We start from the raw sequence: 27,328 nt of genomic DNA on the forward strand, positions 1-27,328 counted from the left end.
CCAGTGTGGCTGGGGGGGGGCAGTTTAGTGTCTCCCAACACCTGTCACACCAGGGAGCTGCTGCAGGGGAGCGTGGGGCGATGTCTTGGCAGAGCCCAGCTGGTGCCCGACATGTCTGGCAGAGCATAGGCAGGGAGCGGGCAGGGACCAGGGGCCCTGGCTGCTTCCCCGCTGGCACGCTTCGCCGCCTGCCCCCGCTGCTCCCCAGCCGCCGCTTCCCAGTGGGGACTGATAGCAACCAGGGACAGTTTTTCTCGCTTTCTGTCCCCAGGGTCACATCACTCACTGCCAGGGCAGCGCAGATCCGGCAGGGATGGCAGCGCTAGGGGCGATTGCCCACCCAGCAAACTTGGACACCGGAGAAAAACCCCAGCAAGCCGCAGGGAGGTGTGCGCAGCCCCAGCACCCCACGGCAGACCCCCGAGCACAGCTGCTGGGGGAACCCCGTCCCCCACTCCCCTCCCCTCATCGCTGGCTGCGTAGGAGGGACCCAGCCCCATCGGGGTGCCCAGACAGTGGGCGCGGAGCCCCCGCCGCCTCCCCTCGGCCCCCACCCAGCCACACGCAAACCCCAGCGCTCCCTGACGCGCACGAACTCTTCGCTATATTCGACACGAAACCAGCCCAAAAATTCATATAAAGGGATTACTGCGAGCAACAGCAAATGGCAACATCTCACCAGGGACGGCTGCCGCCGAGCAGCGGAGTTGAAGGCAAACAGGCAGCGAGCCCGTCTGCGCTGCTGCACCCCCCTCTCCCCCAGCCCTGCCAGCCGGGACCCCCTCCCACCCCCCCGAGGACCCCCTCCCAGCGCGGGGCTGCGGGGTCCCTGGCCCCTGGGGGACCCCTGAATCGGAACCGCTCATCCCCCTTGTGCCGCCCTGGCTATAAATACGCGCGGGGACACCGCCTGGCTGTCACCCACCCCTGTCCCGTGCCCCCCCGGGAGGTCACAGGGGTGCCTTCATCTCCCCGGGGACACCCGCGGGTGGCCACGCTCTCCCCTTCCGCCTGCCCCCCCCCCCCCGCCCCGCTCCCCACTGTGCCCCGAAGTCAGGGGGGCGCCCGCAGCCGCGTGGGGGGCGGGAGCGGTGCCGGGGGTGCCGGTACTCACTTTGCCCTTCAAATTTGCGGATGATGGTGTCCAGGTAGGTGTTCTGGGGGGCCACATGGCCCCGGCGCACCGGCATCGCGCCGCCGCCCTGCGCGCCCCGGCAGCGGCCGAACTTGCCGCGGAGGCGGCGGGGAGCGCGGCCCGGCCCCGGCGCGGCTCGGCACGGCACGGCACGGCGCGGCCCCGCTCCGCCTCACCCCAGGGCTGGCCGAGCTCTGGAGCCCAGCCGGGCCGGGGCTCCCATGCTCCCGGTGGCCGGAAGGGGGAACCCCTCCGCCCGCCCTGCCGCGCCCGGCTCCGGGAGGGGGCGGCCGGGGAGGATGGGGGTGGGGGCGTGGGGGGGGAAGGGGGGGAGGACCCGCTCGGAAGGGGGAGAAAATAATAGAATAAAATAATAAGAGTAGAAATCCCCAAAGTGCTTAGTCACCGCTGCCCCGGCCCGCCGGAGGCTCCGGGGAGCTGTCGGCAGAGCAACAGCTGCCGGCCGGGGAGCTGCGCCCCCCCCGCGCCCCCCGGCTCTCCCCCGTACACCCCGGCGCCCCGCGGCCCCGGCCCCGCACGGCCACGGCCCCGCAGACCGGGGTGCCCGGGGCGGAGCGCGGCGGGGAGCAGGTGGGTGCTGGGGGTGGGGTTGTGGTCCTCGGGGAGCTGGGACTTGGGGAGTTAGGGGTAGAGATGGGGTCCTTGAGGGGCTGGGACGGGGGGAGCTGGGGTGGAGGCGGGGTCCTTGCGGGGCTGGGATGGGGGGAGCTGGGGTGAAGGTGGTGTCCTTGGCAGGCTGGAGTAAGGAGTTATTGGGGGGATGGCAGTGGGGACTTCGGGGTGCTGAGGCAGGGGGTACTTGGGGGGATGGAGGTGGGGACTTTGGGGTGCTGGGGCAGGGGCTACTTAGGGGGATGGAGGTGGAGTGCTGAGGCAGGGGGTACTTGGGGGGATGGCGACGGGGTCCTTGGGGCATGGGGGCAGGGGGTGCAGGAGGGTTGGTGTGTTGGGACAGAAGGATGTGCTGGGGAGGGGGTGGTGGTGTGGGAGCGCAGGTGAGGGTGCTGAGGGCGCTGGAGAAGGGGGTAGTGAAGGGAGGGGGCTGGGGTGCTGGAGAGGGGTGCTGGGGGAGGACGTGCCGGGGGTGCGGGGAGCTGGGGGTGGGGATGGTGAAGGAGGGTGGGGATGGGGTGCCGGGGTTGTTGGAGGAGGGGGTGCAGGGGGTGGTGGGTGGAGGAGGGGCGGCAGGTGGTACTAAGGTGCAGGGGGTGGTGCGGGGGGTGCAGGGGCGGAGGAGGAGATGCAGAGGTGCAGAGGCAGGGGAGGGGGTGCCGATGGGTGCAGGTGCTGGGGGGGGATGTCTGTGGGTGCAGGGGTGCAGAAGCAGAGGAGGGGGTGCTGAGGGGCGCAAGGTGCGGAGGAGGGGATGCAGGGGTGCAGCGGAGGAGGGGGTGCAGGGGTGCAGCAGGGGAGAGGGTGCTGTTAGGCACAGGGGGGCAGGGCAGGGGCTGACGGGGGGTGCAGAGGGAGAAAGAGGCTGTGGTGCTGGGGGTGCCAGGGAGGAGGTGCAGGGTCCCGGGGGGGTGTCCCGGGGGGGTCCGGGGGCGTCCGGGGGGGTCCGGGGGCCGCGGGCCGGGCGGGGCCCCGCGCCCGGCGCTGTCCAGCCGCGGCGGTGCTGAAGGGCCGGGCAGGGCGGCCGGGCGGGGGGGGGGGGCTGGCTGCCTGTGTGGGGGAGGGGCTTGGCATGGGGGGCACAGGGCTCTGCGGGCACGGAGGGTCGCTGGAGGACACGGAGGGTCCGGAGGGGCCCGGGGTCCCGTGGGCTCTGTAGGGCAGAGGGCGGCCGGTGGGTACCCGGGTCTCCGTGGGACATGGGGGTCCCAGGGCGGCGCTGCCCTGACCCAGCCCCAGGTTCAGCTCTTCCCCTGCCCACCTCTCCGTGCCCCTCTGGGGTGAAGGCCAAGGGGACCCGCTCCCTTCCCGAGAAATCCCCTCTGGCCAGCCCTCTTCTTCCGGGTCCACTGCTAAGGGCAGTGTCCACTGAGGGCCTTTCTATTATTATTTTGTTATGCACAATTTTTCAGGCATGAAATTGGTCTAAGAGGATTATGGTCCATTATCATCAGCAGGAGTGTTTTGCTGGGATTTTCAATTAATATTCCAGTGCACCTCAGCAATATACATGGGGATGGGGCCGTGCCCGTGGGGCACTCGACCTGCAGCGTTGCCTGCTGGAGTTGCCTCCTGTCCCTGGGCCAGTAATGCAAGTGCTCGTGCCCTTTCAGGTCCATTTCGGAGCCCTGGTGCTGCTTTTATCTCTGTGTCTCATAGAAGTCAGCCTTCCCCAGCGGAGAAAAACTTGTTCTATTGTTGAAGAGGGTGAAAAACCCATTATCTCCCCCCATCCACTCTGCACACTGCCTCTGCCGTGATTTACTGCGAGTCGTGGAGGATGTTTTGCTCTATATTACACAGATGCAGCTTAATAGCATGGGGGAGGGAGAGGGACACGGAGTCCAGGCTCCTGCCTTCTCTGTTTTCTTGTTGATATACTGGGTGACTCAAGGGAGACAGCTCTGTGCCGCAATTTCCTCACTAGAAAATAGGGACGTTGGTCACTTGGACTTGTGAAACCACTCTGAGATTCCTGGATGACCAGTTCTGCAAGGGAAAGCAAACTATTATTACTACAGCTAATATGATCATAATTATGATTATTAATCACCAGGCAGTCAGGATTTAAGGTTGGCCTTCTGCCCTTCTCTCATCCCATAAATCAGTCCGGGATGTTCATGGACACATCACATGGACACGGATGTGTCTGATGATAAGGGCACGTGCCGGCTCGCAGCCCCCCCCTCCCCCTCCCCCCCTCCCCTCCCGCGGGGAGCAGGTCCACAAAGCAGGGGCACTGGTGGGGCTTTGGGCAAGGGGCCAGGCACGGTCCTGGGCTCCCCAGCCCCTCTGCCAGGGCTGAGCCTGGGGTGTGGCCGCAGGAAGGCTTGTCCTGCTCCGGACATGGCAGTGGGGCCACTTTGATCCCCCTTTCTCTGGGCAGGGAGTCTCATCCCATCATGTGGCTGATGGAAGAGCCTCTTTTACCGACCCTTTTCCCCATACAGCCCTCGCAGATGGAGTTGAGTTATCTCATTCCTCCAGGAGACTCCCAGTGCCCCCGTGGCTCTTCCAATCACGCCCCCCCCCCCCCTCCCCCAGCTCTCCCAGTCCCCCCAGTGCATCCCTCCAGAGCTGGTTCATCCATGAGGCTGCTGGTCCGTGCCTTGCCTCCCTGCCCTCCTTGGAGCACTTTGTGCCCAGACTTCTTTCAATTCCCCGAGTCTTAAGCATATGCTTGCAGTTAATCCTGTGCTTACATTTTATCCCAGATAGGAAGAATTGGGGTCTCTGGGCAAATTCTCCTGCTGTTCAAGGCAGCTGAAGGGCTCCCTCTAATTCAACTGAGCAGTAATCCTCTCCCCCCTGCCCCACTCTCCTCCTCCTCCTCCTCCCTTGCTCAGTTCTTTCCTTTCCTCCTGCTCAAGTGTTTTTGAGGTTTTGCTCCTTTCCCTTTCCGTCCCTTCCTTCCTTCCTTCCTTCCTTCCTCCCCTCCTTCCTTCCTTCCTTCCTTCCTTCCTCCCCTCCTTCCTTCCTTCTTTCCTTCCTTCCCATGCCCTGTGGAATCAGTGGGAAACCACCCAATTTCCAGGGAAAGGAGACCTGGGTGCTTCCCAAGGGTGTCCTCCCCCTCCCTGTTCCTGCAGCACAAGTGTGTAAGGAGCCACCTGGGAGTGCAGGGAACTATAATCTGTGCAGGGAATTATAATCCATGCAGGAAATTATCACCCACCTGATGAGGGGCTGCCCTGGGCAGGTGCAGGTGTGTTGGGCAAGGAGGTACAGCTGTGAAATGGGTTGTGGATTTGGAGTGGGAGGTGTGGGATGGAGGGGACGGATGCCCACTCGATTCCCAGCACGGCAGCTGCCGGCTGACGCTTGCCGAGAGAAATGTTTGCCAACCGAGAGACGGCATTTCTCCACATTTCTGTAATTAGAGCCGCACTGCAAACACAGCCGGCAAGGGAGAGACGGGGCTCTCACGGTCCCCAAAGCTGCCTGCAGCCACCAGGGCTGTCCCCAGACAGGCTCGGGTGTCCCGGCTGCCTGGCATGGTTCATGTCCCTGCTTTGCCCTTCACTTTTGGAAGATGCTCCAGGGATGTGACAGGGGAAGGAGGCATTTGGGCTGTAAATGGATTTTGCAGAGGGAAGGATGCTCCTTGTCCTGGCTCCCTCCTCCGCCCTACCACTTCAAATCCTGACGTATTTTTTCAGGCTTTCACCGCAGCGCTGTTTGCGAAGTATATAAAAAAAACCCACCCAAAACAAACAACGGTGAAGTGTGCAGCCAAAATTAACCCTCATCAGCCTGGGCTTTCCACCACATCATCCCAGGGGAGGCCCGATGGCAGGCTGCAAACCTGGGAAGGACTTGGTGACATTAAACCAAGTCACGGACGTTGTTTCCCAACAAAAGCCACTTACGAGTGGGAAGTGGCAGGAAAAGCTGCAGGGACTTGGCTCCGGCATGTGGCACGCTTGATTCACAGCAGACGTACCGGCATCCTGCCTGTCCTCACCGCACAGCGGGGGAAACTGAGGCATGGGGCAGGCTTGTGACTCACCCGCAGTCCTTGGGGCCGGGAGGATGGATGGGGCAAGCAGGCAGCTGCAATAACTCATGGTGATGCTGCAGGGAAGGCCAGGGCAGGATGTGGCCGCGGGAGGGGGGTGCTGGAAGCGGCTGCAGCGGGTCTGTTCGGCTGGAAACCCTGCTGGGCATGGGGGGAGAGGAGCTGAGTGCCAAGGGCTTGGCCACACGCTCTCCCGTCAGTCGGGGCTGCAGCACTTTGCCTGCGGCAGTTCTTTCCCTGCCGCCTGTGAGGCCTCAGCAGAGACGGTGTCAGCTCGAGGGGGACCCTGAGGGGTGGGGATGGTCCCCACCAGCATGGAGACACAGGCAGAGCCTGCTTTGGGGTCCCACTGCTGAGGCATTCCCAGGAAGCAGGATGGAGGGATGCTGCCCATGCAGGGTGGGGTCTCTGTGGTGCTGGGGAGAGGGTCATCCCAGCTCACACCCCTGGGTGCATCCCCTGGTGAGGGTGGGACCCAGCTGGGTGCCCGGGGCAAAGCGTCTGCAGGCCTGGGTGGCACCTCTGCGCACCATGCTCGATGGAGGATGGAGAGGACATTGGGGGTGGGGTGTGTGTGTCTCACTTGGGCTGGACCTGTCCCCTGTCCCGCTAGGTAGGGGATTCTGTGTAAGCCATGAGTCTGAGTTTGGTTGGGGAGGGGGGCTTTGGGGTCCCTCACTTGCCCCTCACCCCCAGTTCCACCTCTACCCCCACTCAGGCAGCAGGGAGGGGAGGATGGTGCCAGCCAGGGCTTGAAGGGGCTGGAGCCACGGGCAGGGAGCTGGGGGGTCCCCGGTCCCTACGGCAGCTCACCCCACCCCTCCACCACTTCTGCTGTCCCCCGGGACCCCCTCCCCACCTGCCCCGCCCGGGGTGGCCCCCGCTGGTGGCCCCCGGCTGCTGCCGAGCTGTGGCTGCGCATTCCCAGGCGCTGCTTGTCCCCGGGCCGGGAATGCCAGGAACGCGGCCGCTCCGCGCTAAGAATAGAGCGGCTCGGCCGGGCCCGCACCGAGGGGGCGGGGTGGGGGACCCCCGCCACCTCCTGCGGCGGGTAAGGGTCCAAAGAAAAAAAAAAAAAAAGGAAAAATTATGTTCTGCTGTGCCTAAAGGGTCCCCGAGCCGGCAAAGAGAACCCCCGGGTGCTTCTTGCTTTGAATTCAGGTGGTTTTGAGGCAAATCTCCTCCCTGTCCGCCTGGTGCAGGGCAGGGGGTGCAGGGCAGCCCCCCGCAAGCCTGGGGCACCCGCTGCATCCTGAGTTCCCTGCCAAGGGGTTACGTGAATTGAGGGGGAATCTCCTTTTTTTCTGCTTTTACAGTTGTTTGGTTTTTTGTTTTTCTCCTCCTTAGGGTGTAATTTCACTAAGCCTCCTAATTTCAGCAGAAAGCGTGGTGCAGGAGCCAGAAGGCAGCAAAACCTCTCCAGATGTTGTCACAGCGGGGAAGGGAATTCATCCTCGCTTTAAAGGTATCTTGTAAAAGAGCGCTGGTGGCACTGCGGGTCCTCAGGGCACTGCGGGTCCTCACTGCCCTGCAAAGCTTCACCTGCCCCCCCCCCCCCCCCCCCAGCCCCGCCGCCGGCCCAGCAGCTCCATTTACGCTGAAGGTGGGACCTTGAGCCCCCCCGGGCTGGACTGGGGATAACCCTGTGTCCAGCCCCATCTCCTGCGTGGACCCCGGAGCTGTGCTGCGAGCAGCCTGGTGTCCAGCCCCATCCCATCCCCAATCCTGCGTGGACCCTGGAGCTGTGCTGCGGGCAGCCTGGTGTCCAGCCCCATCCCATCCCCAATCCTGCGTGGACCCTGGAGCTGTGCTGCGGGCAGCCTGGTGTCCAGCCCTGCCTTCGGGATGGACTGTGGGCTTGGGTTGTCTGTCTCTGAGCAGGAAGCCACAGCTCAGCACACCCATCACCCACCCTTGTAGCTGTGTCCAGTGTCCATTGCAGGACAGAGTCATCTCCTATGCAGATTCTCTGATGTCTAATTAGGGCTGAGCTTGTGTTACAGTCCTTGAGTGAGAGTGTTCAGTGTGGCTCTGATTGGTTTTTTTTTCTTTCTCCCCTCCAGAAAGCAGTTTTCAGGAGACTTTTAGGATCTTAATGATCTTGGAGACCTCTTTTCTCCCATTAACGGGGCAGAAAGGAGCCAGGGGGTCAAAATTACCGGTGTCGAGCTGAGCTGGATGGAGCACACCTGCACCAGTCTGCTTTCCCAGACTGAAAATACACTTGGCTTCAAACCCAGCTCTCACCGTGCCAGGTCTCTGTTCCGTGAGCATCGCACTGCCGGGGAGGGGGGAGAGGAGGGTGCCCGGTGTGCTGGGATGTAAAGCAGACACATCAGGATGTGGCTGTGGGAAGGACATGGGGTGAGGGCAGGCGTCTGGGGCAGCTGCTCCGAGTCTGGGGATCAGGGCAGAAAGAAGAGCGGTTGGGGTTTCACCTCCTGTGGGTGTGCTGTGCTTGGAGGAGGACTGAGAGTGAACAAAAACCTGAGCGTGGGCGGGCAGGCACCTGCCTTCTGCTCCTCTCCCGGGTGCAGTGGGCCTCTCCCGGGCCTCAGTTTCCCCATGTAAGACGTGACCGAGGGCAGAGGCCATCAGATGGGAGGGGGACGGGTGGATCATCTCAGATCCCCTCATTTCCCCTGCTGCTCTGGGCTGCAGCAGATCGACGCTCTTTAAGGCCGCAATAATCCCCAGCCTGGGATTAGTTTTGCACCTAATCACTGCCGAACAAATACGAAGTTTTATTTACAGAGGCAGAAGAAAGACAGGGGAGGGGGGTGGATACCTCAGGCATGGCTGATCTCAAGATAATCAGGAGCTGGAGGGCAGGAGGTGATCTCTGACCTTGGAGCCCCAACCCCGCCCCCAGGCTCTTACATAAAGGCATGTTGTACCCGTGCTGGAGCCACAGCAGTCGTGAGCTCCAGCCCTGTCCCAGCTTGGGCTTGGTAACACCCCAACCCTGTGAGCAGTTCAGGTCTGGATGTTTGGGCTTTCCAGCCCCTTCCTTAGGCATGTGCTCCACGGTGAACCCATGGGCTGTCAGCTGCAGTGGGAGCCACGGTTTAGGGAAGGATGGAGATGCTGCAAGGGGATGCTGAGCTTTCGTGATGGGGAGGGGGGCAGGGGGGTGCTGCAGGTGGGCTTGCCCCAAAGCCAGGCTGGTCCCCAGGGATTTGTGTTTGCACTGGGTTGGGGTGGCAGGTCTCCTGCTTGAGAGCCCTTGTCCCACTGAGATCCCAGCCCACCTGCAAGAAGGAGCTGAGCTGCTGCTGTGAAGGTGACAAGACATGGGTTTATTTTTCATCCATGCAAGTGAACAGCCTGGCAGCAGGCAAACCTGGGGTGGGAATGTGCTCTGTTGTCCCTCCCCAAACTACCCTCTGTCACTCAAAGTCTCTGTGGCTTTGCCTACAGGCTGGAGATGACTGATGGGTGCCCAGGCTGGACTGGCTCCCAGACTCGGGTGCAGGGGCAGCTCATGACGACTCCATGCCTGCTGGTGCCTGAATTTCTCTTTCCCCTGATGCAGACATTGATAAATAAATAGCTCTTTTCTGCTTTGGTTCTTGCATAGTGGAAAAAAACATCTGACCTGATAGGAGAGAGGAGTCCCGAGCTGTGAAAACCCATGGCTTCACCGGCAAATGTGCCCCTGCATAGATGCCAGCCTGGCCAAATGCCCACACTTGCACCCTGTCCATGCTGCCCTGCTGATGGCTGCCTTATTTCAGTTCCATTTCTGAGCTGGATTTGAAGGTCTTTCTCCTGGCTGAGAAGAACTTGACACCCAAGAAGATGGTGGTGATCAGGAAGGCAAGTGCCAGGGCAAGCAGGACCCAGGCACCTGCTGTGGCTTGATTGCTGGTCAGGGACATGCCCAGGAAATCAGTTTGGTGGTCAGAGCTGGCTTGGGCTGGAGTAGCTGGAAAAGGGAGAAATGGGGGACGTGGTTGGTGCTGGTGGCTCTGGGCTGGGGTGTGTTGGGTCACCAGCTCTCCCTTTGCTGGTGTCTTGGATGCCCTGTGCCCTTTAGACTTAGCTCCATGGGAAATCAGGAAGCAGCCAAACAGCCTGTGGTTTTTAGGGTGGCCAAGGGGCACCAAGACAGCTCCTTCTCTTCTCCTTGCCCCATCGTGGCCCTGGTGAGGGCTGAGTTCTGCCCCATGGTGGACCTGCTGTGCTTGGCTGAGCCCTGCGTACCTGTGTAAGGAGTCCAGCCATATTCGGGCCAGCCCAGGACCTCTCCGTTCTTCTTGTTCTCATTCACCAACCATGTCATGAGCGGCTCAAAGTAGCTCATCAGGGCGTCAGCTGACATGTTGGGCTGCCCCGTGATGAGCTCCATGGCTTTGGGCCACGGCTTGCTGAAACCCAGCTTCAGGGCTTCCCTGTGGCAGGAGAAATTGGGTCCAGTGGGCTTCCCATCGCCCTCTCGGCCACCAGCCCTTCCCTTTTCCCCAGGGCTTGGGGCTTTTGTTATCAGCAGCCCTGGGCTGTCTGTGGCCCCAGCACTGCAGGGCTGCCAGCCCATGGCACAGGGAAGGTTTTGCTTGGGGGAAAGGGAGGGACTGACATGGATTAAAACCCTCCAGTGAATCCAGCCTGATGCAGAGCAGTTCCTGGGTGAAAGGGTTAATTTTGCAGGTGCTTTTTTTGAAGCTGTGGGGTTGTTTTCCCTAAGGAACAGGGGCTGTGGAGGAGGAGGAGGAGGAAGAGGAGGAGGAGGAGGAGGAGGAGGAGGAGGAGGAGGAGGAGGAGGAGGAGGAGGAGGGAGCCTTCCACCTGCCAGGGTCCCAGCTACCATCTAGTGGCTGCTTTTGCAATCACAGCCCCAGCACCCAGCCCAAGGTGCCCCTGCCCCGGGGTACGCCCTGCCCCCACCCCAGGGACCAGAGCATCTCATGCTGGGGCAGGGAGGGGAAGGATGACCAGGGCCTGCATTGCCTTTTGCCTTGCTGGGCTGGCTTTAAGGTATTTAGGGACATAAATGTCTTGGCTCTGCCCTGCCCACACACCTACCCCAAGATCCTCCCAGCCTCCTTGGACTGGTAGATGTCACACATGTGCAGGGGACCCGTGTGCCCAGCTGCTGCACAGAGTGCCTGGTGGAACTGGAACTGGATGACGAAGCTGACAAAGTACCTGGGGGTGGGTGAAGAGGGGTGAGGACATGGGAATGGACACTACTAGTGGCTGTGCAAGAGAGGATGTGGTCCCCCTCATCCCCTGGTTGCACCTTCCCGGTCTGAAGGAGCATCACTGGCTTTGGAGCTACACCTGCATCAGCTCAGTCCAATCTGCTGATGCCACTTCTCCTTTAACATGTGTTTTATGGTTGCCTGGATGGGTAAGCCCATCTTCCTTGGGTAGGGAGAAATTCCCCCAACTCCAGCCTTCTCCTTTGAAGCTCTTTCAGGGTCCACAGAGCTGCCCAGCACCCTCAGGATGATGCCACCAAGTATCCCACCAGCCATGAAAACAGGTGCCATCACTGGCATCTGAACTGGAAATCCTGCTTCTGTGTCCAGGTGGTGTCCCTCTGGCCCCAGCCCTGCTTGCTCACCTGATGTAGGGGACGTTGGCAGGGATGTGAAACTTTGCTCCGGGATCAAAGTCATCTTCAGACCTTGGTGTTGGTGGGCACAAGCCCTGGTACTTCATCCTGGGTGGAGAGGGAGAGTTAGCTCAGTGTGGGGTGGAGACGGTGGGAGAGGACAGTGGGATGTGAGGACAGCGTGAGGGGTTACGTATCCCATCGTGTCCCATTGCAGCCAACTGGACCACAGGGAGAAAACACCCAGCGGGATGATGGCCAAGGCCTGTGCACCAAAGAGGGGTCTGAATTCAAGCACACCTGAGGTTCCACCACTCCTGGTTGTACTCGTCCTCCTTGATCTGTCCATCAAACACCTTCCAGCGCCACTGGTCCATGAGGTATCCAAAGGGCAGGAAGGCGATTTTGTCCAGGGCCATGTTCATCAGGTAGTTAATGTCACTTTCTGCCCAAGGTGTGAAGGTGTGAGCAAGGCAGTACTGTCCTCACCCCTCCCACCCCGTATGGGTCATTCTGCCCAAGAGCAAGGTGTCCCCACCAGGTCCTGTCCCCTCCATGCATGCAAAGCCACCGTGCATGTCCCTGAGCCCTTCCACCCTGACCCTCTGCATTTCCAGCTGTCCCCAGCAAACACCCTTTGTGGTGTTGTGCTCACCTTTATTTTCTGTGACTTGGTCCAGCAGATTGATGCTGTGCAGGTGTTTGGGGGTGGAGACGGACAAGGCCATGACATCCCCAACAGCCTCGTGGAAGCCAGGGTTGGCCCCATCACGGAATGAGATGGGCTGGTCCATGTACTGCAGGAAGTACTGGACGTGGCCCATCTCGTGGTGCACCGTGATTAGGTCGTCCATGTTCACCACGGTGCACTGCTTGATCCTGGAGCAGGACATGGGCATTGGGGGGAGAAGGGAGGGCAATGCTGGGGTGAAAAACTCCAGGAACCATCACGTTCCTTTGCACTACTTTTCCCTTTGCCCTCCCTTTCCATGTGCCCCACCCCACATCTGATGCCAGGCTGGGCTGATCCTACTCCATGGGGCTGGTGTCTCTCTTTTTCTGCATCTCCTGCTGACTGTTCTCCATAGCAAGGCAGGGAAGGCATCAGTTGCCCTCCATCCACCACAGGGGCTCCTGCCAGCAGTGCCAGCATCCTGGGTACCAGTGACAATGCCACAGTGGGGCTGCCACAGCCACAGGGCAAGAGACACTGTGGTGGCATTAGGCCACATGCCCTTATTCTACAAGGACACTGCTATCTACCCCAGCAGCATGTCAGCTGGGTCCACCACTTGCTCCCCACGGGGCACCTGAAGTCCTTGCGGTTGTAGAAGTCCCAGGCTGAGGCATGACACACCACCTCTCGCCCATCTGCTGGCTTCTCGATCATGGACTTGTCCCAGAACTCCTGCGGCATGGGGATGAGGCCCAGAGAGGTAAAGAAACGGTCTGACTCTTCAAACATCTTCTTGGGTGTCCAGCCCTGGGGAGAGAGCAGACAGAGGACCTGGTGAGGGGCAACGAGGGATGCTAGGGGTGCCGAGGGCTGTGGGAAGGATAAGAGGCAGGGACAGCCTCATTCCTCTGGGCAGGGGAGATCTTTTGGGGGCAGCTGGAGCTGGATCCAGCCCTTGGTGTATTCAGGTAAGGGGAGAACACGGATGAGGCATGAAGGCTTGTGGTAGCACCAGAGCATTTGGCAACACAGGTGGTGGCAATGGCCAAAGGGTACTGGGTCCCAAGGGGCTTCCCCAGAGCAGCCTGGAAAAGCACTGACCTGTTGTTTCATGGCTGGGGTGGCATCCACCTTGGTGGCATCCGGGAAGGGTATCAGCAGGTCGAAAATGTTGGACCATGACTGGGCCCACATGTTGCCTGGGAAGTGCAGCAGGACAATGCATGGCGAGAGGGAGACAGGGAGAGGAGAGCAAAGGCAACCAGTTACTCCCTACTCCTGCGTGGGGTGGGTCGCCCTGCCTGGTCCCTGCCCTGCCCGCACAAGGCTGATGCAGCAGGAGCCTGTCGTCACGCTGAGGGTATTGTCCTTCCCTGGGGCAGGCTGGCCTCTGCAGATCCATCTCATGGGGCCTTGGCCCTTCAGCCAGAGCTGAACAGAGGCCAGCCTCAACTCTTGGCCTGACTTGGAGCAAACTATGCCTGGTGGAAGACACAGCTCTGCTCAAGCAGAGCCCTTACCTAGCAAATGAGCAGGGATGGGACCCCTCAGGTTTATACGCTCTGCACCATACTTTTTGTACAGGGCTCGGCGTACGTAGGCATGCAAGTTGAGGTACAGGGGCTGCAGCTGTAGGTACAACCTCTCCAGATCTTCCTGGAAGGTGGGTGTCTCATACAGGGATCTCCAGAAGGCCCCATTGTCTGTGTAGCCTGTGGTAGGGCAAGAGCAAAAGCCATCAGACACCATCCTTCTTGGCAAGAGTCTGCCTTGCTGCTCAGACACCCAGCTCCCTCCATATCTATCAGAGAATGGATCTCATGGGAGCTGGTGGGACCTCCACACCCTCAAGATTTTGACCCTCAGCTGGATGATCAGCCCAGTCCTCTGCTCTTAGGGGGGCAAGACCATGTTGGGTCTGAGGGAGCGGGCCACTGACCATTGAGCATGGCTGCCTTGTTGCTCAGTTCCACGTATCGCTTGTAGTTGTTCTTGATCTTCTTCCCAGAAGCATCCCGCCAGCCTTTCCAGGCAAAGAGGAGCTCATCATAGTCCCGTGAGGTGGCCATGATGTCTGTGAGGTCTGGAGAGAGAGCAGTGAAGCCAGAGTGGTGCTGTTGGATGGGCTGGACTGAGGCAATGGTGCTAGACCCAACCTGTTGCTCAGGGGCCATCACAGAGAAGGTGGGAAGGCCCCTTCATGACCTTTCTTTGTGACCCTATTGAAAAAATCCCTCTTTTCTGGGCCTGTTGCAGATGACTGCAGTGGATACCCTGCTAGACCTTACCAGGATCCAGTGGGTGACAGGTTTTGTTCTCTCTGCAGACCTTGGCTACACTGTATGTGGTCTCCATATCTGAGAGGAGGGCGTTATACTGCAAAGAAAATTAGATCGTGTAAGCTGGTTATCCTTGCTCCTGCTCTTGGAGAAAGTCACAGCCCATTGAGATGTTCTTAGGTGTTTTCCTCTGGTCCCTTCCAAGGCCAAGTGTGACCTCAAATGGAGGTGAAGTGGAATCAATACAAGAGGGACTGAGGTCAACAAGCAATGTGCCATTGTCACCCAAGCAGCCAAGCCCCACTGCAGCCTGGGATAGGCAACCTTTGGATGGGAAACCCTGGAGGCAAGCATCCTGGCTTTGTGTAGAAGGTACAAAACTATCACCTCAAAGGCAGGGGGTGGCTGCCCGGTGGCATTTCCTAAAAGTCGGGAGAAGCCCATGTCTCCACACAGGGTAGTGGCAAAGGACACCCGTCCTGGCTGCCTCCTTGCAGCTTACCTCCTTCAGCTCGTTCTCAGGCAGGGCTGCCCTCTCAATGACACTCAGCTTCTTGAGGATGCGCGTGACACTTTGGTCCTGGAAATCAGAGGGGTCGAACTGCCTGGCCCTCATGGCGTACTCAAGGGTGTGCTTGGACATGGCTAAGTTCTTATCCAGCTGCAAGAGCGGGAGGGGACAGAAGAGGAGATGCCTTCAGGGAGATGCCCGAGACACTGGCCATCACTAGAAGCACCACGTGGCATGCTGTAACTGGCAACCCCACCACGGCTGCCTTTGTGGGCACCTCACAGCGTGACGAGGGTTTTCACAAAAAAGACACCTCCCGGGTGAGAACGTTACCCCTTGGCTAGGGGCAGAGGCTGCCCTGGTTTCCAGGACTCATTCGGAACGCACCCTGGGCACCAGCTGCCTGCCTTGGAGGTTGCCTCTCCCGGCCCAGCCCGGGTCATTGCCATACCATAATCTCCTTGTTGTGGTTGGTGATGTTGGTGTTGTAGGCCCAGGATGCCTCGGTGTAGGCGTTCCACACTGCCTCCGCCGTGCTGTTGTACTCAGACAAGAACTCTTTTGCTTGTGCTTCATCTGCTATTTTGTCTAGAGGAGGAGATAAATGGGGGAAGAGGGGGGAAAGGTCAGGAGAGCCCTTCTCTTTGCAAGACCATCACCCCGTGGTGAAGCCATAGCTGAGCTTCTCCCAGAACTGCAGGTCCATTGAAGGATGCCACAACCTGGGAACAGGTTGAGCCAAGAAATGGGGGCAGAGGGACACTGCTGGGGTGTCCCATTGGACAGAGGATGGGATGACAAGACAAGCTGCATGCCCTAGACCCTCCCATGTGAGAAGAAAGGATGCAGCTGGAAAGAGATGACCTGTCACCATGACTGATGGCATTACCACAGCAGCAGGGTCACAGCTTCAGAAAATGGTACTCCAAAGGGTTGGCTAATGGCACTTTCTTCTTGGGAAGCAACACCCTGTGGGACTCCACGTGGGGCTGGTTATTTTTCCAGGCATGGGGACCTCCCCTACACACAGCAGAGCCCTCCCTCAGCACTGTCCTGCCTGAGGGTTAGTGACATCCCTTGGAAGACCTTCCTGCCCCTCGCCAGACCCAGGATGGAGCCACAGCCTTACCAATGCCTTCAGGGTAGCCTTCAGGGATAGGGGGACGCCAGTCAAACTCAGGCCAGCCCAGCACCTCATTGGTCTTGTTGTTCTGCTCCTGAAGCCACTCAGTGACAGGGCTGAAGTACTCCAGGAGCGCCCCAGCATCCATCTTATCCGTGCCGGTGAGGTTGAACAGGATTTCCTGCCACGGCTTGGAAGATCCAGCTTTCAACACTTCCCTGCAGAGGAGCAGGACAGCGAGAGCCAGCATGAGGCCAGGGGATGGATGGCAGAAAAGCAGTGATGGTATCTCAGCATTGCAAGAGTTGAAGGTGCTATTCCTGAGTGGGACATGAACCTGGGAACTGCCTCTGAAGCCCCCACCTGCCCTGCATATGGGGACTGAGGGCTCCCCATCAGATATCCGTGCATTTTTTAACACCCAGGGAGTCAATAGGAACCAAAAGTGCTTTAGTAACCTCTTGTCTGGGTGGGAGCTCATGACAGGGACAATAGCAGTACTCTGGTGAGGACCACTCACCCCACCCCAGTGCTTCCATGTATTTCCATCCATCCATCCATCCATCTGCAAAGCTATTCCTCCAGCCATCTCCATAGCCACTTTTCCTTCCTTCCTTTCTTCTTTCCTTCCTTTGCACACCATCAGCTTCCACGCACACATCTGCCCGTGGCGATTGTCCCGACCCTCCTCTGTCCCCACCTGAGTTTGTCTCCAGCCTCTTTGGACATGTAGATGTCACAGGTGTGCAGGGAACCGTTGTGCTTGGCTGCCTGACACAGGGCCTTGTGAAACTGGAACTGAAGGACGAAGCTCACAAAGTACCTGCCGAGAAAGCCCCTGAAGGTGAGCGCTGGGGACCAAGGGAAGCAGACAAGTCCCAGGGTGTGGGGGAAGACACCCAGCCACATGTCAGCTCCCCACCATTTGTGGTCCCAAGCACTGGATAGTCTCTGTGACTTGAGCAGGAGCCACGCATCCCAGTCACTGCCCACCGAGCTGAGCCCCCCAGTCCCCCTGCTGCCCCAGGCTCCGGCCCCTTGCCAGCACCTCCTCTACCTGATGTAAGGGGTGTTCCCAGGGATGTGGTACTTTGCTCCAGGGTCAAAGTTGCTTTCATTCCTTGAAATCGGAGCACAAATACCCTGGTATTTGGTTCTATAGAGAACAGAGAACAAGAGCATGAGCATGGAAATAAGGGGTCAGAAGAATCAAGGCAAGGAATGGGAAGAGAAGGCACAGCGCTGAAGAAATTGTTACAATAAGAGCACGCTTCCATGTATCTCCTTCCTTCCTTCCTTCCTTCCTTCCATCCATCCACCTACCTACCCACTCCATTCATCTACTCGTCTGTCCCACACACGTGCCCACCTACCCACTGTTCTCCAGCTATCTCCATGGTTACTTTTTCCTTCCTTCCTTCCTTCCTTCCTTCCTTCCTTCCTTCCTTCCTTCCTTCCCTGCACAGACCCAGCTTCCACACCCCCGTCCACCCCTGGTGACTGCCCTTTACCTCAGGTACCACCAGTCGTAGTTGTAACGGTTGGGGGGTGTGCGGCCGCTGAACACGTTCCAGCGCCACTGGTCGATGAGGTAGCCAAAGGGCAGGAAGGCGATCTTCTCCAAGGCCATCTTCAGCAGGTAGTTGATGTTGCTCTCTGCATAGAACAGAGCCTGAGCCAGGCTGGGAAGGAGCCTGGCTGGGCACCACTAGGCTGTTTGTGGGCAAGAGGGTGAGCAGATCTGGGTGAGACACGGGGACAGCAGTTCAATGTGTATTCTGCTCCCTAGAGAAGGCTGTGTGGGACACGGGAGGTTTCTCCAGATACAGCTCCTCCCTGGGACCACGTGTCCCTTTTTACTGAGTGGGGACAATGGGAATGACAAGCGCAGTGTCCCCTTGCCTTCAGCCTGGCTCTCAGTGTGACTTTGATGGTTCCCTCTTGACATGCTCACCCCGGGGCCTGGGGGTGAAGGGGCTTTGATCTGCAGGGCTGTCACACCACTGCAGAGGCTCTCAGGGTTCAGACCCAGAACAGGGGTCAGCTCTAGGACAGTCACCACCATATCATCGGGAGCACAGGGGATGGTGACATCTGCTTTCCCCATTGCCTCCAGGAAACCCTGGGAAGAAAGGTTGGAGAAGGACTTGCTGGAGACCCAGCTGAAGCTGTGGGGTCAGAGAGGGGTGGCAGCGCTGCCCTGAGGGGCTATTGGCTGCCATTGCTGTGGTGTGGGGTTGCCAGGGCCGGTTAGTCGGCAGCGATGCCTTGAGGCAGGGACCATCTGCTCCGTGGTGTTTATGCAGCATTGGCCCAACGCTCTTGGCTGCTGCAATGGCTTCCCCGTCATGAAACGTATTTAATGACAAGCCAGGAGGATCCCGGGACTGTCCCTCCTCCGCAAAGCAGCTGCCTGCGGCAGGAGCCTGCGAACGCTTGGTTTCCTCCGCTGCCGTCTGCTTTGACGTGTTGGCTGAGAGATGTTGGGTGGGGGGAAAGACTCTTGCCAAGCTGGGCAGTGCCCTGCGGCGACAAGTCCTCCTCTGCTGTGCCGGCTGGCAGGCAGACACGTCACCCACTGGCTGTCCTCGTGACTGTGCATGTAAGTGCTCAGTGCCACCTCCGCAGAGCTACACCGCGAGCTCCTGGCATGGAAGTTTCTTGGCGAGGGAGGAGGGAACGCTGGAAAGGTCAAAGCCGATCAAGCATGAAGATGCTGTTTTCAGGTTTGGACCTCTGATGGAGAAGGGAAGTGCACAGATGAGCTGCAGGGAGCATCTCTGCTGCCCGCAGAGGTGAAGAGGATGGAGCCATGAAGGGTCCTACATGGACCCATGGAGCCAAGAAGGGGTTGTGCATGGAACTGAACGTGGGTGAAAGGGTCACATCAGCCGTGGAGTCTTGCCTGCTCAGGGCTGCATTGCCAGACTGCAGCCCACCCTGGCATGTCCCAAACCCTTCCAGTGCCCATGCCCTCCAGGACACCCAGCTCCCCAGGGGGGCTGCCATACCTTTGTCCTCGGTGGCACTGCTGAGGAGACCAATCTTCTTGAGGTGGCTGGGGGTGGAGACAGACAGGGAGAGGACATCGCCGATGGCCTCATGGAAGCCAGGGTTGGCCCCGCTGCGGAAGGAGACGGGCTGGTCCTTGTACTGCAGGTAGTATTGGACGTGGCCCATCTCGTGGTGCACCGTGAACAGCTGCTCCATGGTCACCATTGTGCATTGCTTGATCCTGCCGGGCAAAAACAGAGCATTGCCTGAGCTGACTGAGGGACCCTAGCTGCTTGTGCACCCCCTCAATGGGACAGACCCTCCACAATCCCTGGGAGGGTGGCAGCACCCCATAGCACAGGGGGAAAACCCAGTGGAGGTGAAGGCAGGGCAGCGTGGTGCCCCAAGACCTTACCCCCGAAGGTGACAGAGTGGACTGCACAGCCAGGGTGAGGGTACCCCAAATGATGAGCACCAAGGGGGATGGAGGAGAGTGTTACCCTGTAGACCCAGGCCCCACATGACCCCCACACACCTGAAGTCCTTGCGGTTGTAGAAGTCCCAGGCTGAGGCATGACATACCACCTCCCGCCCATCCATTGGCTTCTCCAGCATGGACTTCTCCCAAAATTCAGGGGGCATCTCCAGCAGTCCCAGGGAGGTGAAGAAGTCCTCCGATACCCGGAACATGTGGGTGGCATTCCAGCCCTGGTGGGCAGCAGGCAGTGGGTTATGGCTGAGGAGGGGGCTGCCCCTGCCCTGGGAATTGCCTCTGATGCTCTCCCAACACCCCACATTTTTGTCCCCCTGATGCCACCAACGAATCCCTCAGCCCATCACCTGCTGCACCATGGTGCTCGTGACATCGAGGTTGGGCTTCTCAGGGTAGGGGACCATCAGGTCATAGATGTTGTTCCACTGCTGAGCCCACATGTTGCCTGAGAAGAGAAAACAGCTGGAGCAGAACTGGTGGTAGGTCAGGAAGAAGAGAAACACAGTGATAACTGGGACCTCCCTGCCCCACTATGGCCCCTTGTGTGCCCCTCTGGACCCACCGGCACCCCTGGGTACAGGCTGGGGCAGGTCCCTCCTCTTACCCAGGAGGTGAGCAGGGATAGGACCCTTCAGGTTGATGTATTTGGGGCCATAGCGATCGTACAGCTTCCTCCGGACAAAGGCGTGCAGGTTGAGGTAGAGTGGCTCCAGCTGGTGGTAGAGATGCTCCAGGTCATCCTCGAAGGAGACTGAGTCGTACCAGGAGCGCCAGTAGCTGCCTGTGTCCTCAAATCCTGCCAGGGAGGCAGTGGTAACCTCTGGCTCTGGCCCCCAGGGGCTGCCTGCCCCCTCCCCAAGCCCAAGATCTGGTACCAGGTGAACTGCAGTAGGATTTTTGTCCCTTCCCCAAAGTGGGGAAATGGAAGCTGGGTGCCTGGTTGCATGTGGGATGGGGAGAGCCACAGGGCACCCCATTGCCCCGGCCCCAATTCCCACCCTGGATCCCTGCCCACCCCCTGCATCCCCCCATCCTGCTCATACCATCCGGTTGATAGGCCTCGTTGCTCAGCTTCACAAATTCCTCATACTTGGCACGCAGTGGGTTGCCTGCGGCGTTGTGCCAGCCCTCCCAGGCGTAGAGCAGCTTCTTGTAGCTGCGGGAGGAGGCCATGATGTCTGAGATGTCTGGGAGAAGGGGGACAAGTAGGACATGAGAAAGGGGCAGGAGATGGGGTCACATCCCATAGTGGCTCTGCAGAGGTGCCCCCGCCATCGCACTGGACCCAAATACCCAATTTCAGGCCAGGACAATCCCAATGAACATGGGTGGGATCTGCCAACCCCGACCTATGTGTCCTCATGTGGCGACACATGGACAAGCTCATGGCCATGGGATGCTCAGCACCCCACAGGGGCAGGGGGATGGGGACCATACCTGGCTCCAGCTCCCAGCAGGTACCGTTGGCCAGGCACACCTTGGCTGTGGAGTAGATTTTGTCCATGTCACTCAGGATGGTGTTGTACTGTAGGGAAGGAAAAGATGTTGGGGCTGGAATGGGATGGAAATGGCCCTTCAAGAGGGATCTACAGGCTTCCCAGCTCCAGAGTGTGTGTCCCCGGAGGGATGTGGAGGAGGATTGGTGTGTTTACACAGCACGTTTTTGGCGAGATAAGCATGTTATCACCCAGAGTTTTTGCCCCCATCACATGGTGGGAGCAGGGAGGTTCTTTGGGACAGACAACCCCGCACAGCCGCTCGCCGAACCCCCCTCGAACGCTGCACGAGCACTTGTGGTGTCCCGGGGCAGGGCTATTTATAAAGCTCTTTGTCAGCTGGGCTGTGGCGCAGCCTGTTTATCTAAGCGGGTAAAAAAAGAGTAAGAAGAAAAGCAGGAGGAGGAGGGGGGTTTGTTTCTGTGAACTTCAACAACAGCAAACAATAGCAACAGGAGGTTTCCTGGAAGCTGCCCAGGGAGCCCATTCCCAGGGAAGGAAATTCCTCTGCTCCGTCCTTCTCTTTGCTCCCATCCCTCTGCTCCGGCCAGGCTTTGGGACGGAGCTGCCTGGGGACAGGAGACACATGGCTGATGCACAGCGAGGAGACATGATGCTGTCTTGTGTCTGGGAGAGGACAGGGACGCGTTTCCTGGAAGGAATTGGGGCCAGCACTTCTCTGGGAAGGATTGTACCTCCGGGCTTTTTCAGGCTTTCAGTGGGGAGGGCTGTCAGGCAGCCGTGGGCCAGGCTGGAGGGGGTGGCAGTGCCAGCGTCCCTGCGCTTGGGCACAGGCAAGTGGCTGCCAGCCGCAGCCTGGGCAACATTTTCACACACAGAAATCAAAATCATGTCGCATTTAGGTAAACTCCCTGGAAGCCCAGGGCTGTGGTGGGGAAGGCTCAGGATGTCCTGGTGAGCCTAGCATGGACCTGTGCCACCGAGGCACAGGACTTCTGGGCTGGCAGGGAGGGCTCAGGAGCCAGGTGGCTGCAGCAGCCCTCCCTTTCCGTGGGCGGCATCCCCGAGGAGCCCTGGGGAGCAGGGGGTTGAGCCAGCTGGCCCCTGGCCATGGGCACAGCCTGGCTGGTCTCCAGGTGACGCCCAAGGCTGTTCTGTGTAAGCAGGAAATCTCCAGTTCCCACTGGGATAGCTCTGAGGTGAGGTTAGGGCTGATAACGGAGCCAGCAGGCACCCCAGATCCCCCCGAGACAGCACCCCCATCTCCCCCCTCCGTCACTGTGCCAGGGAGACCCTCTGAAACACAATAGAGGGGCCATGGGCCAGCAACGGAGTTTGGGGGCTTGGGCAAAGGCCCTCTACGGGGTTTCACAGCACCCCAGCAATGTCCAGCACTTCGCTGGCACCTCACCTACCTGCTCTCTCTTCTCCAGGGGCAAGTTGGAGGGTCCCAGGGTCTGGATGGAACTGATAATTTTCTTCAGCTGTGGATCACTGAAGTTGCTCCAGATGCTTCCAAAGAGGTCCTTGGCTTTCTTCCCCCACAGCTCCATGAAGTTTTGCTCCTCCAGCGATGCGTTGACCTGCCCAGTGAGAGGGGACATAGAGGCTCAGGACCAGCCCTGGGACATGCCACCACCAGGTGATGGTTTGGGGGCTGGATTCAGAGCCACGAGGGTTTGTGGAAGCCAGAGGGAATGGAACACAAGGTGGCAGGCAGGCCTGTCCCCAGCCCATGACATTCATAGATAGAGACATCAGCTTCCAGCTGATGCGGCAACATCTGCAGCCCCCGCTCGCCTGTGGCAGTCCTGGTGAGTACTTGCTAAGGTGGCCTTTGAGGATATTTTGGAGGTGGCTCTGGGGTGTCATTGCTCGGATGGGGTGGGGGTGCTGGGACAGGGGTGTCCATACCATGTGGGCAGGGTGTCTGCGTAGTCCCAGCTGGTGCTGGCAGCTGCCAGACCCCAGTTTCAGAAGGAGCTCTGAGAACTGGCTTCGTTTTTTTCCTATTCCTGCTGCTTCACACCTTTGCAGAAGCCCAAAGGAAAAACACAAAAATGCCACATTCACTTTTCTCCTTCCTATACCTTCTTGCTAGATCTGTACGTTCCTGCTTTGGCTGCCTGCAGCCTGTGCCCTGTAAGTGCCGTCGCTGTGTTTCATCCTGCAGAGAGGCACCCATTTGCACTGAGCCCCCTGTTCTGGGTCTGTCACTGTCACCCATCTCCTGCCAGCCCCGACCTCCCTTCCCAGGGCTGTGGGACGGCAGGGAGCTGCCTGCACCATGGGGGGTTATTTAGGCAGCTGGAGCTGAGGCCAGCGGCCGTGATTTTGGGACGGGGTGTATTTCGGATAGTTGCATCCCAGCCTGGCCAGTGTCAGCTGTATTTTTGGGAAACACTGATCTTTCAAGAGTATCCTGACCTGGGTGATGCGCAGGATGGAGAAGGTGCAGAGTGCCTGTTAGCTGTCCATGTGCTGTCCGGGGGTGATTTATGGAGCTCATTAGCTGTTATTCGTGGCATTTTCAGCCTGGCTCCAAGAAGCCTGGTTTGTTTTATTTTAATCTTCGCATTCCCTTGGCTGGCAGCAGGGAGGGAAGGGAGTTGCAGTGCTGCAGGGTTGGACACCCACGCAGCCATGGGACACAGGGGTGGCGATGATGACAGTGCCGGGTACCCTGGCTGCCCACCGCTGGGCAACCCCTCAGATGTCCCACTGCCCATAGCATCACTCCGGGTACCACCTGGCCCTGACCCCTCACTGTGCCAGGATGCACCAGCCCCAGGGGCACCCTGCACTGGAGCAAGATGCTTTTGCATCACTGAATGAAGGGTATCTTTACCCCTTCCCAGACACCACTGCAGAGCCAGGGGAGCTGTAGGAAGCAGAGTCCAGCTGTGTTTCATCTTCTTGAACAGGAGCCTGTGTTTGGTCAGGCAAATCATACCCTAAACTCTCCTGACAGCTCTGGCAGAGCGAGCTGAGGCCAGTGGCACTGCCCGAGACCCCCTCCCCACAGCCATGCCCACCAGCCCTGGCCCTTCACCCCCACAACCAGAAGCTCCCTCCTGGGGGTGTGTGTGTGTGTGCCCCTTGGCAGGGCTCAGAGGCCCCTGGATCTCCCAAGTCTCCCTACTGAAGCCTCCCGCCCCAGTCCCTCCCTGCTCATGGTTGCAGAGTGAAGATTCAGCGGTGCAGGATGCAGCCCAAGATGCTGGGGCTGCTCTGCCCCAGGCACAGGAAGAAGTTCCGCACCTGTGGGCAGCCCGTGAATCCCCAACACCACCACCAGCATCTTGCCTGGCCCGCAATTTGCAGGAGATGGTGCATCTCCCTCTCCCGCAGCTGAGCTCCCTGTCCGACCTTCCAGCATCCCTCTGTCCGCCCCTGCGTCGCTGGGGGCTGCTGCCCTGCTGTCGGTCTCCTGCCCCCCATGTCACCCCCTGCCACTTTGTCCTGGGGCCACCTTTTGAGGCAGGTCCTGGAGCTGCCCACACCATGGTGGCCTGGCTCAGCCCCTCTTGCCTTATAGGCATGTGTGGGGTTTGCCTGGCCCAAAGTTTCCCCAGACCCCCGCAAATGCACCCTGTCAGCTCCTGCTGGCAGCTGTTAACCCTTTAGTACTCAGTGCCTCCTCATCCCACCTCACATCTCCCTGCTCTCCCTGCTGCCCCATGGGCTGATCTCAGGGGCCACATCCCCACCTCTTCCTGGGCTGGTTGGGAGCCTTGGCATGGTAGGGAGCTCCTGTTTGTGACCTTTGGGCATTTATTAACATAGGAAAGGGTGAAAGCTGGCCTGGCAAGTCCATGCAAGGGGCTTTCCTGACCCTAACCTTGGACTTGGCATAGATGGGACCTGCTCTGCCCCAAGGTCCCCACCCCAACATCTGCGGCAGATGCTGGGCACCTGCCCAGCTATCACATCAGCTTGCCAAGAAAAGGCTGCAGGGGCACTGGGGTGCTCTCGGGTGCCCTGCCAGCTTGGTAGCAGCCAGCCCTGTGCAGAAAGACACATTTCTTTCCTGGTGCAGGGCACACTGTGCCCCAGTCCCTGGGGGGATCCGGAGGGGTTCAGGGCTGTGTGGCAGCCCTTGGGGCACGGGGGTGATACTGAGGTCCCCAGATGGGCCATGGTGGTGTAGGGGCTGCCCCAACCCCTGTGCACCACTGGCTATAGGGGGTGGGAGGTATCTCCCCAAGCTGCACACAGTGCCGGGGCCATGCCCCCCATGCCAGGGCAGCCAGCAGGTGCTGGGCACAGCAGGAGCCAGCGAAACCTTCACAGCCTGCCCAGGCACCGCGGTTCCCCAGCCTGCGTCAGGCAGGGGCTGTGCTGCTGCCCCCCCCACCCAAGAGCAGCCCTGGGGCTGCCAGGGCTCCCTGCCCTGCTAAATCCAACCTAAAGCCCTGGAAAAACACACACATGCCTGTGGGATGCACGAGCATTGCTCCCTGCTGGACTATGCCCGCACGCAGCTGGGCTGATGTCTAATTCCCTGTAGCCTGGAGTGCTTTCCCAAATCTGGCTTTGCCCCTGTGGATTGGGGACATGGGGATGAGGGGTGGCAGTCCCAGTGCCACCCCATTGCTCATGCACACTTTGGGCTGCTGGTGTGTGCCCCAAACCCAGCACTGGGACATGGTGGGGCTCCGGCATGGCACAGCGCTGGGACGTGATGGCACCGGACAGGGACAGGAACAGGACAGTGGTCTGGTTCAGGGAGGGGGGGAAGGAAAGTGGAAGGTGCTGGGAGGAGGTGACCACCTCTGAAAATAACCCAGACTCTGCTCCGGGACCAAGGCTGTCACTCTGGGGCAGAGGCTCTCCAAGGGTCAATTTGGGGCAAAACCCCACAGTTCCTGGGCTACAAGCCCAAGCCCTGGTTTGCCATCCTGGGGTGCCAAGACAGGAGCCCGCGAGGAGGAAGGGGACCATGCCAGGTGCCCCTCCATGCACCAGCCCCCCCCCGGTGCTGGGGACACCCCCGCGGTAGCATCACCCCCGTCCCACCACCCACCTGCAGAGCTGCGTTTTCAGTTGTCAGGTTGGTGTAGTAATTCCAGCTGGCCGAGACGCTGTTGAAGAGGACGAGCTCAGCGGTGCTGTTGTAGGCGCTGGCAAAGAGGGCAGCCCCTTCCTCGGTGGGGTCATGCTGGGGGGGCTCGAGCCCCGGCTGAAGGGCACCCACCAGGCTCAGCCCCAGCAGCAGCCCCAGCGCCGGGGGCATCGCGGCGGGAGCAGCGCACGGAGGGGGGGCCCGTTCGGTGCCTTGCGAGATAGCTTTGCCTCCGCTGCCGGCTGCTTATAAGCCAGCAGCCTTCACGCAAACCCTGCCCACCGAGCCTGCCTCCCCTTGCAGATAAGACCGGAGCATTTTGCTTTCCCTTCGGCAGCTCCTGGGCTTGCGGAAAGGATCGGGAGCGAGGGCTGCTGTGGGATGCATAGTCCCTTTGGCGCCCGGCCGTGCTGGGAGGGAAGGGGAAGGGGCTGGGACAGGAGGGAGGAGGTGGAGGAGAATCAAGGGGAAGGCAGAAAAAAGAGAAAGGAGGAGAAAGGCTGGGGTGGACAGGGTGGACAGGAGGCAGCTCCATCCCTGCAGGGTCCCAGTCCCCTCCCAGCTTCGCACAGGGGGATCCAGCTCAAGTGGACCACGGTGCTTGGCAGGACATCCCCTCCCCATGCTGGCATCATGCGGTGAATGCCCTCGGCAGCGCCCTGGCCACCGCCACAGGGCACGAGGGCGAGCGCAGGGGGGAAAGCGTTCACTTTGGGGGCAGACAAGGTCCATCTGCAGCTGCTTCTTGCTAAAGTGACCCCCTTCCCGACATAACCTCATTTTCCCAGAGAAACAGAGTATTTCTGCTGGCTGTGAAGGAAAGGCCATCACATCACACCAAGTGTTCTGGATTTGGAGGAATTAGGCTGATGACAAATGAGTAACAAAAAGTTCCTTCAAAATGAAAACCAGATCCATGTCAGTGGGCTTGATAGGTTCGTTCTTTTTTTTTGTTTTGTTTTCTTGTATTTAATTAACTAAATCCCCTTCCCCTGGGGCCTGGCCCCAGCCCTTGGAACCGTGCCTGGCCTGAGCTTAGGACCTGAGCTGGCTAAGCCCATCCCCCCTTGTTGGGACAGCCCCCCCCCCCCCCGGGACACAGTGGACACCTTCTGTGGAGGGGACACAGGGAAACCCCTTGACTTGTTGGTCCCACTGGGCACTGCAGAGCAGCTGGGCACTGGCACAGCTTGGCCCCTCGACAAGGCACAAGTCCTCTTGCCAGGGCTGGGGATTTTAGGAGCCTGCAACTCTCTGCTGTCTATTAAACCTCCCTCCAAAAATCACAGCTTCCCACCCTGCCCCACCACCCACCACCCACGTGGGCTGATGCGGGCACCTGAACATCCTTCATGCCCCTGACCCAAAGCCCACAGGGGTGTGC

At 59.6% G+C, this 27,328-nt stretch overlaps 2 protein-coding genes and 1 long non-coding RNA gene across 6 annotated transcripts in view; 1 reads left to right on the plus strand and 2 right to left on the minus strand.

Annotated features, from left to right (window-relative positions):
- Positions 1-1,350, minus strand: part of KCNH6 (potassium voltage-gated channel subfamily H member 6) — a 33,846-nt gene extending 32,496 nt beyond the window's left edge. Inside the window, exon 1 of one of the 3 annotated variants that reach the window (XM_037411187.1) lies at positions 1,115-1,332. In XM_037411187.1, the coding sequence (XP_037267084.1) occupies positions 1,115-1,190 (76 nt within the window). In that variant the 5' untranslated portion in view covers positions 1,191-1,332. Of the gene's footprint in view, positions 1-1,114 lie in introns of all 3 variants that reach the window. The other 2 variants (XM_037411188.1, XM_037411191.1) reach the window with 2 other exon arrangements.
- On the plus strand, positions 731-8,044 carry LOC119158815. Of its 2 annotated transcripts, none has more exons than XR_005107968.1 (3): positions 731-1,148; positions 7,134-7,251; positions 7,850-8,044. It is a non-coding gene; the product is annotated as an uncharacterized LOC119158815 (long non-coding RNA). The 2 variants fall into 2 exon arrangements; XR_005107967.1 differs by lacking the exon at positions 731-1,148 and adding an exon at positions 1,438-1,726 and having other exon boundaries at positions 7,850-8,043.
- A 1,020-nt stretch (positions 8,045-9,064) lies between these two features.
- On the minus strand, positions 9,065-26,358 carry ACE (angiotensin I converting enzyme). Its single transcript, XM_037411193.1, has 25 exons — positions 25,906-26,358; positions 22,295-22,462; positions 20,860-20,947; positions 20,466-20,609; positions 20,027-20,218; positions 19,770-19,867; positions 19,465-19,637; positions 18,947-19,170; positions 17,447-17,591; positions 16,993-17,091; positions 16,636-16,758; positions 15,942-16,153; positions 15,264-15,400; positions 14,804-14,962; positions 14,311-14,398; positions 13,962-14,105; positions 13,543-13,734; positions 13,124-13,221; positions 12,657-12,829; positions 12,002-12,225; positions 11,647-11,791; positions 11,356-11,454; positions 10,812-10,934; positions 9,993-10,180; positions 9,065-9,714 (listed from the first exon to the last, which is right to left on the minus strand). Exons 1-25 carry the CDS (start codon positions 26,113-26,115, stop codon positions 9,515-9,517), a joined length of 3,846 nt encoding a protein of 1,281 aa, XP_037267090.1. The 5' UTR covers positions 26,116-26,358; the 3' UTR covers positions 9,065-9,514.
- Positions 26,359-27,328: the final 970 nt, after the last annotated feature.

This window comes from Falco rusticolus, chromosome 18, assembly GCF_015220075.1.
Source record: "Falco rusticolus isolate bFalRus1 chromosome 18, bFalRus1.pri, whole genome shotgun sequence".
Taxonomy (NCBI): Eukaryota; Metazoa; Chordata; class Aves; order Falconiformes; family Falconidae; genus Falco; species Falco rusticolus.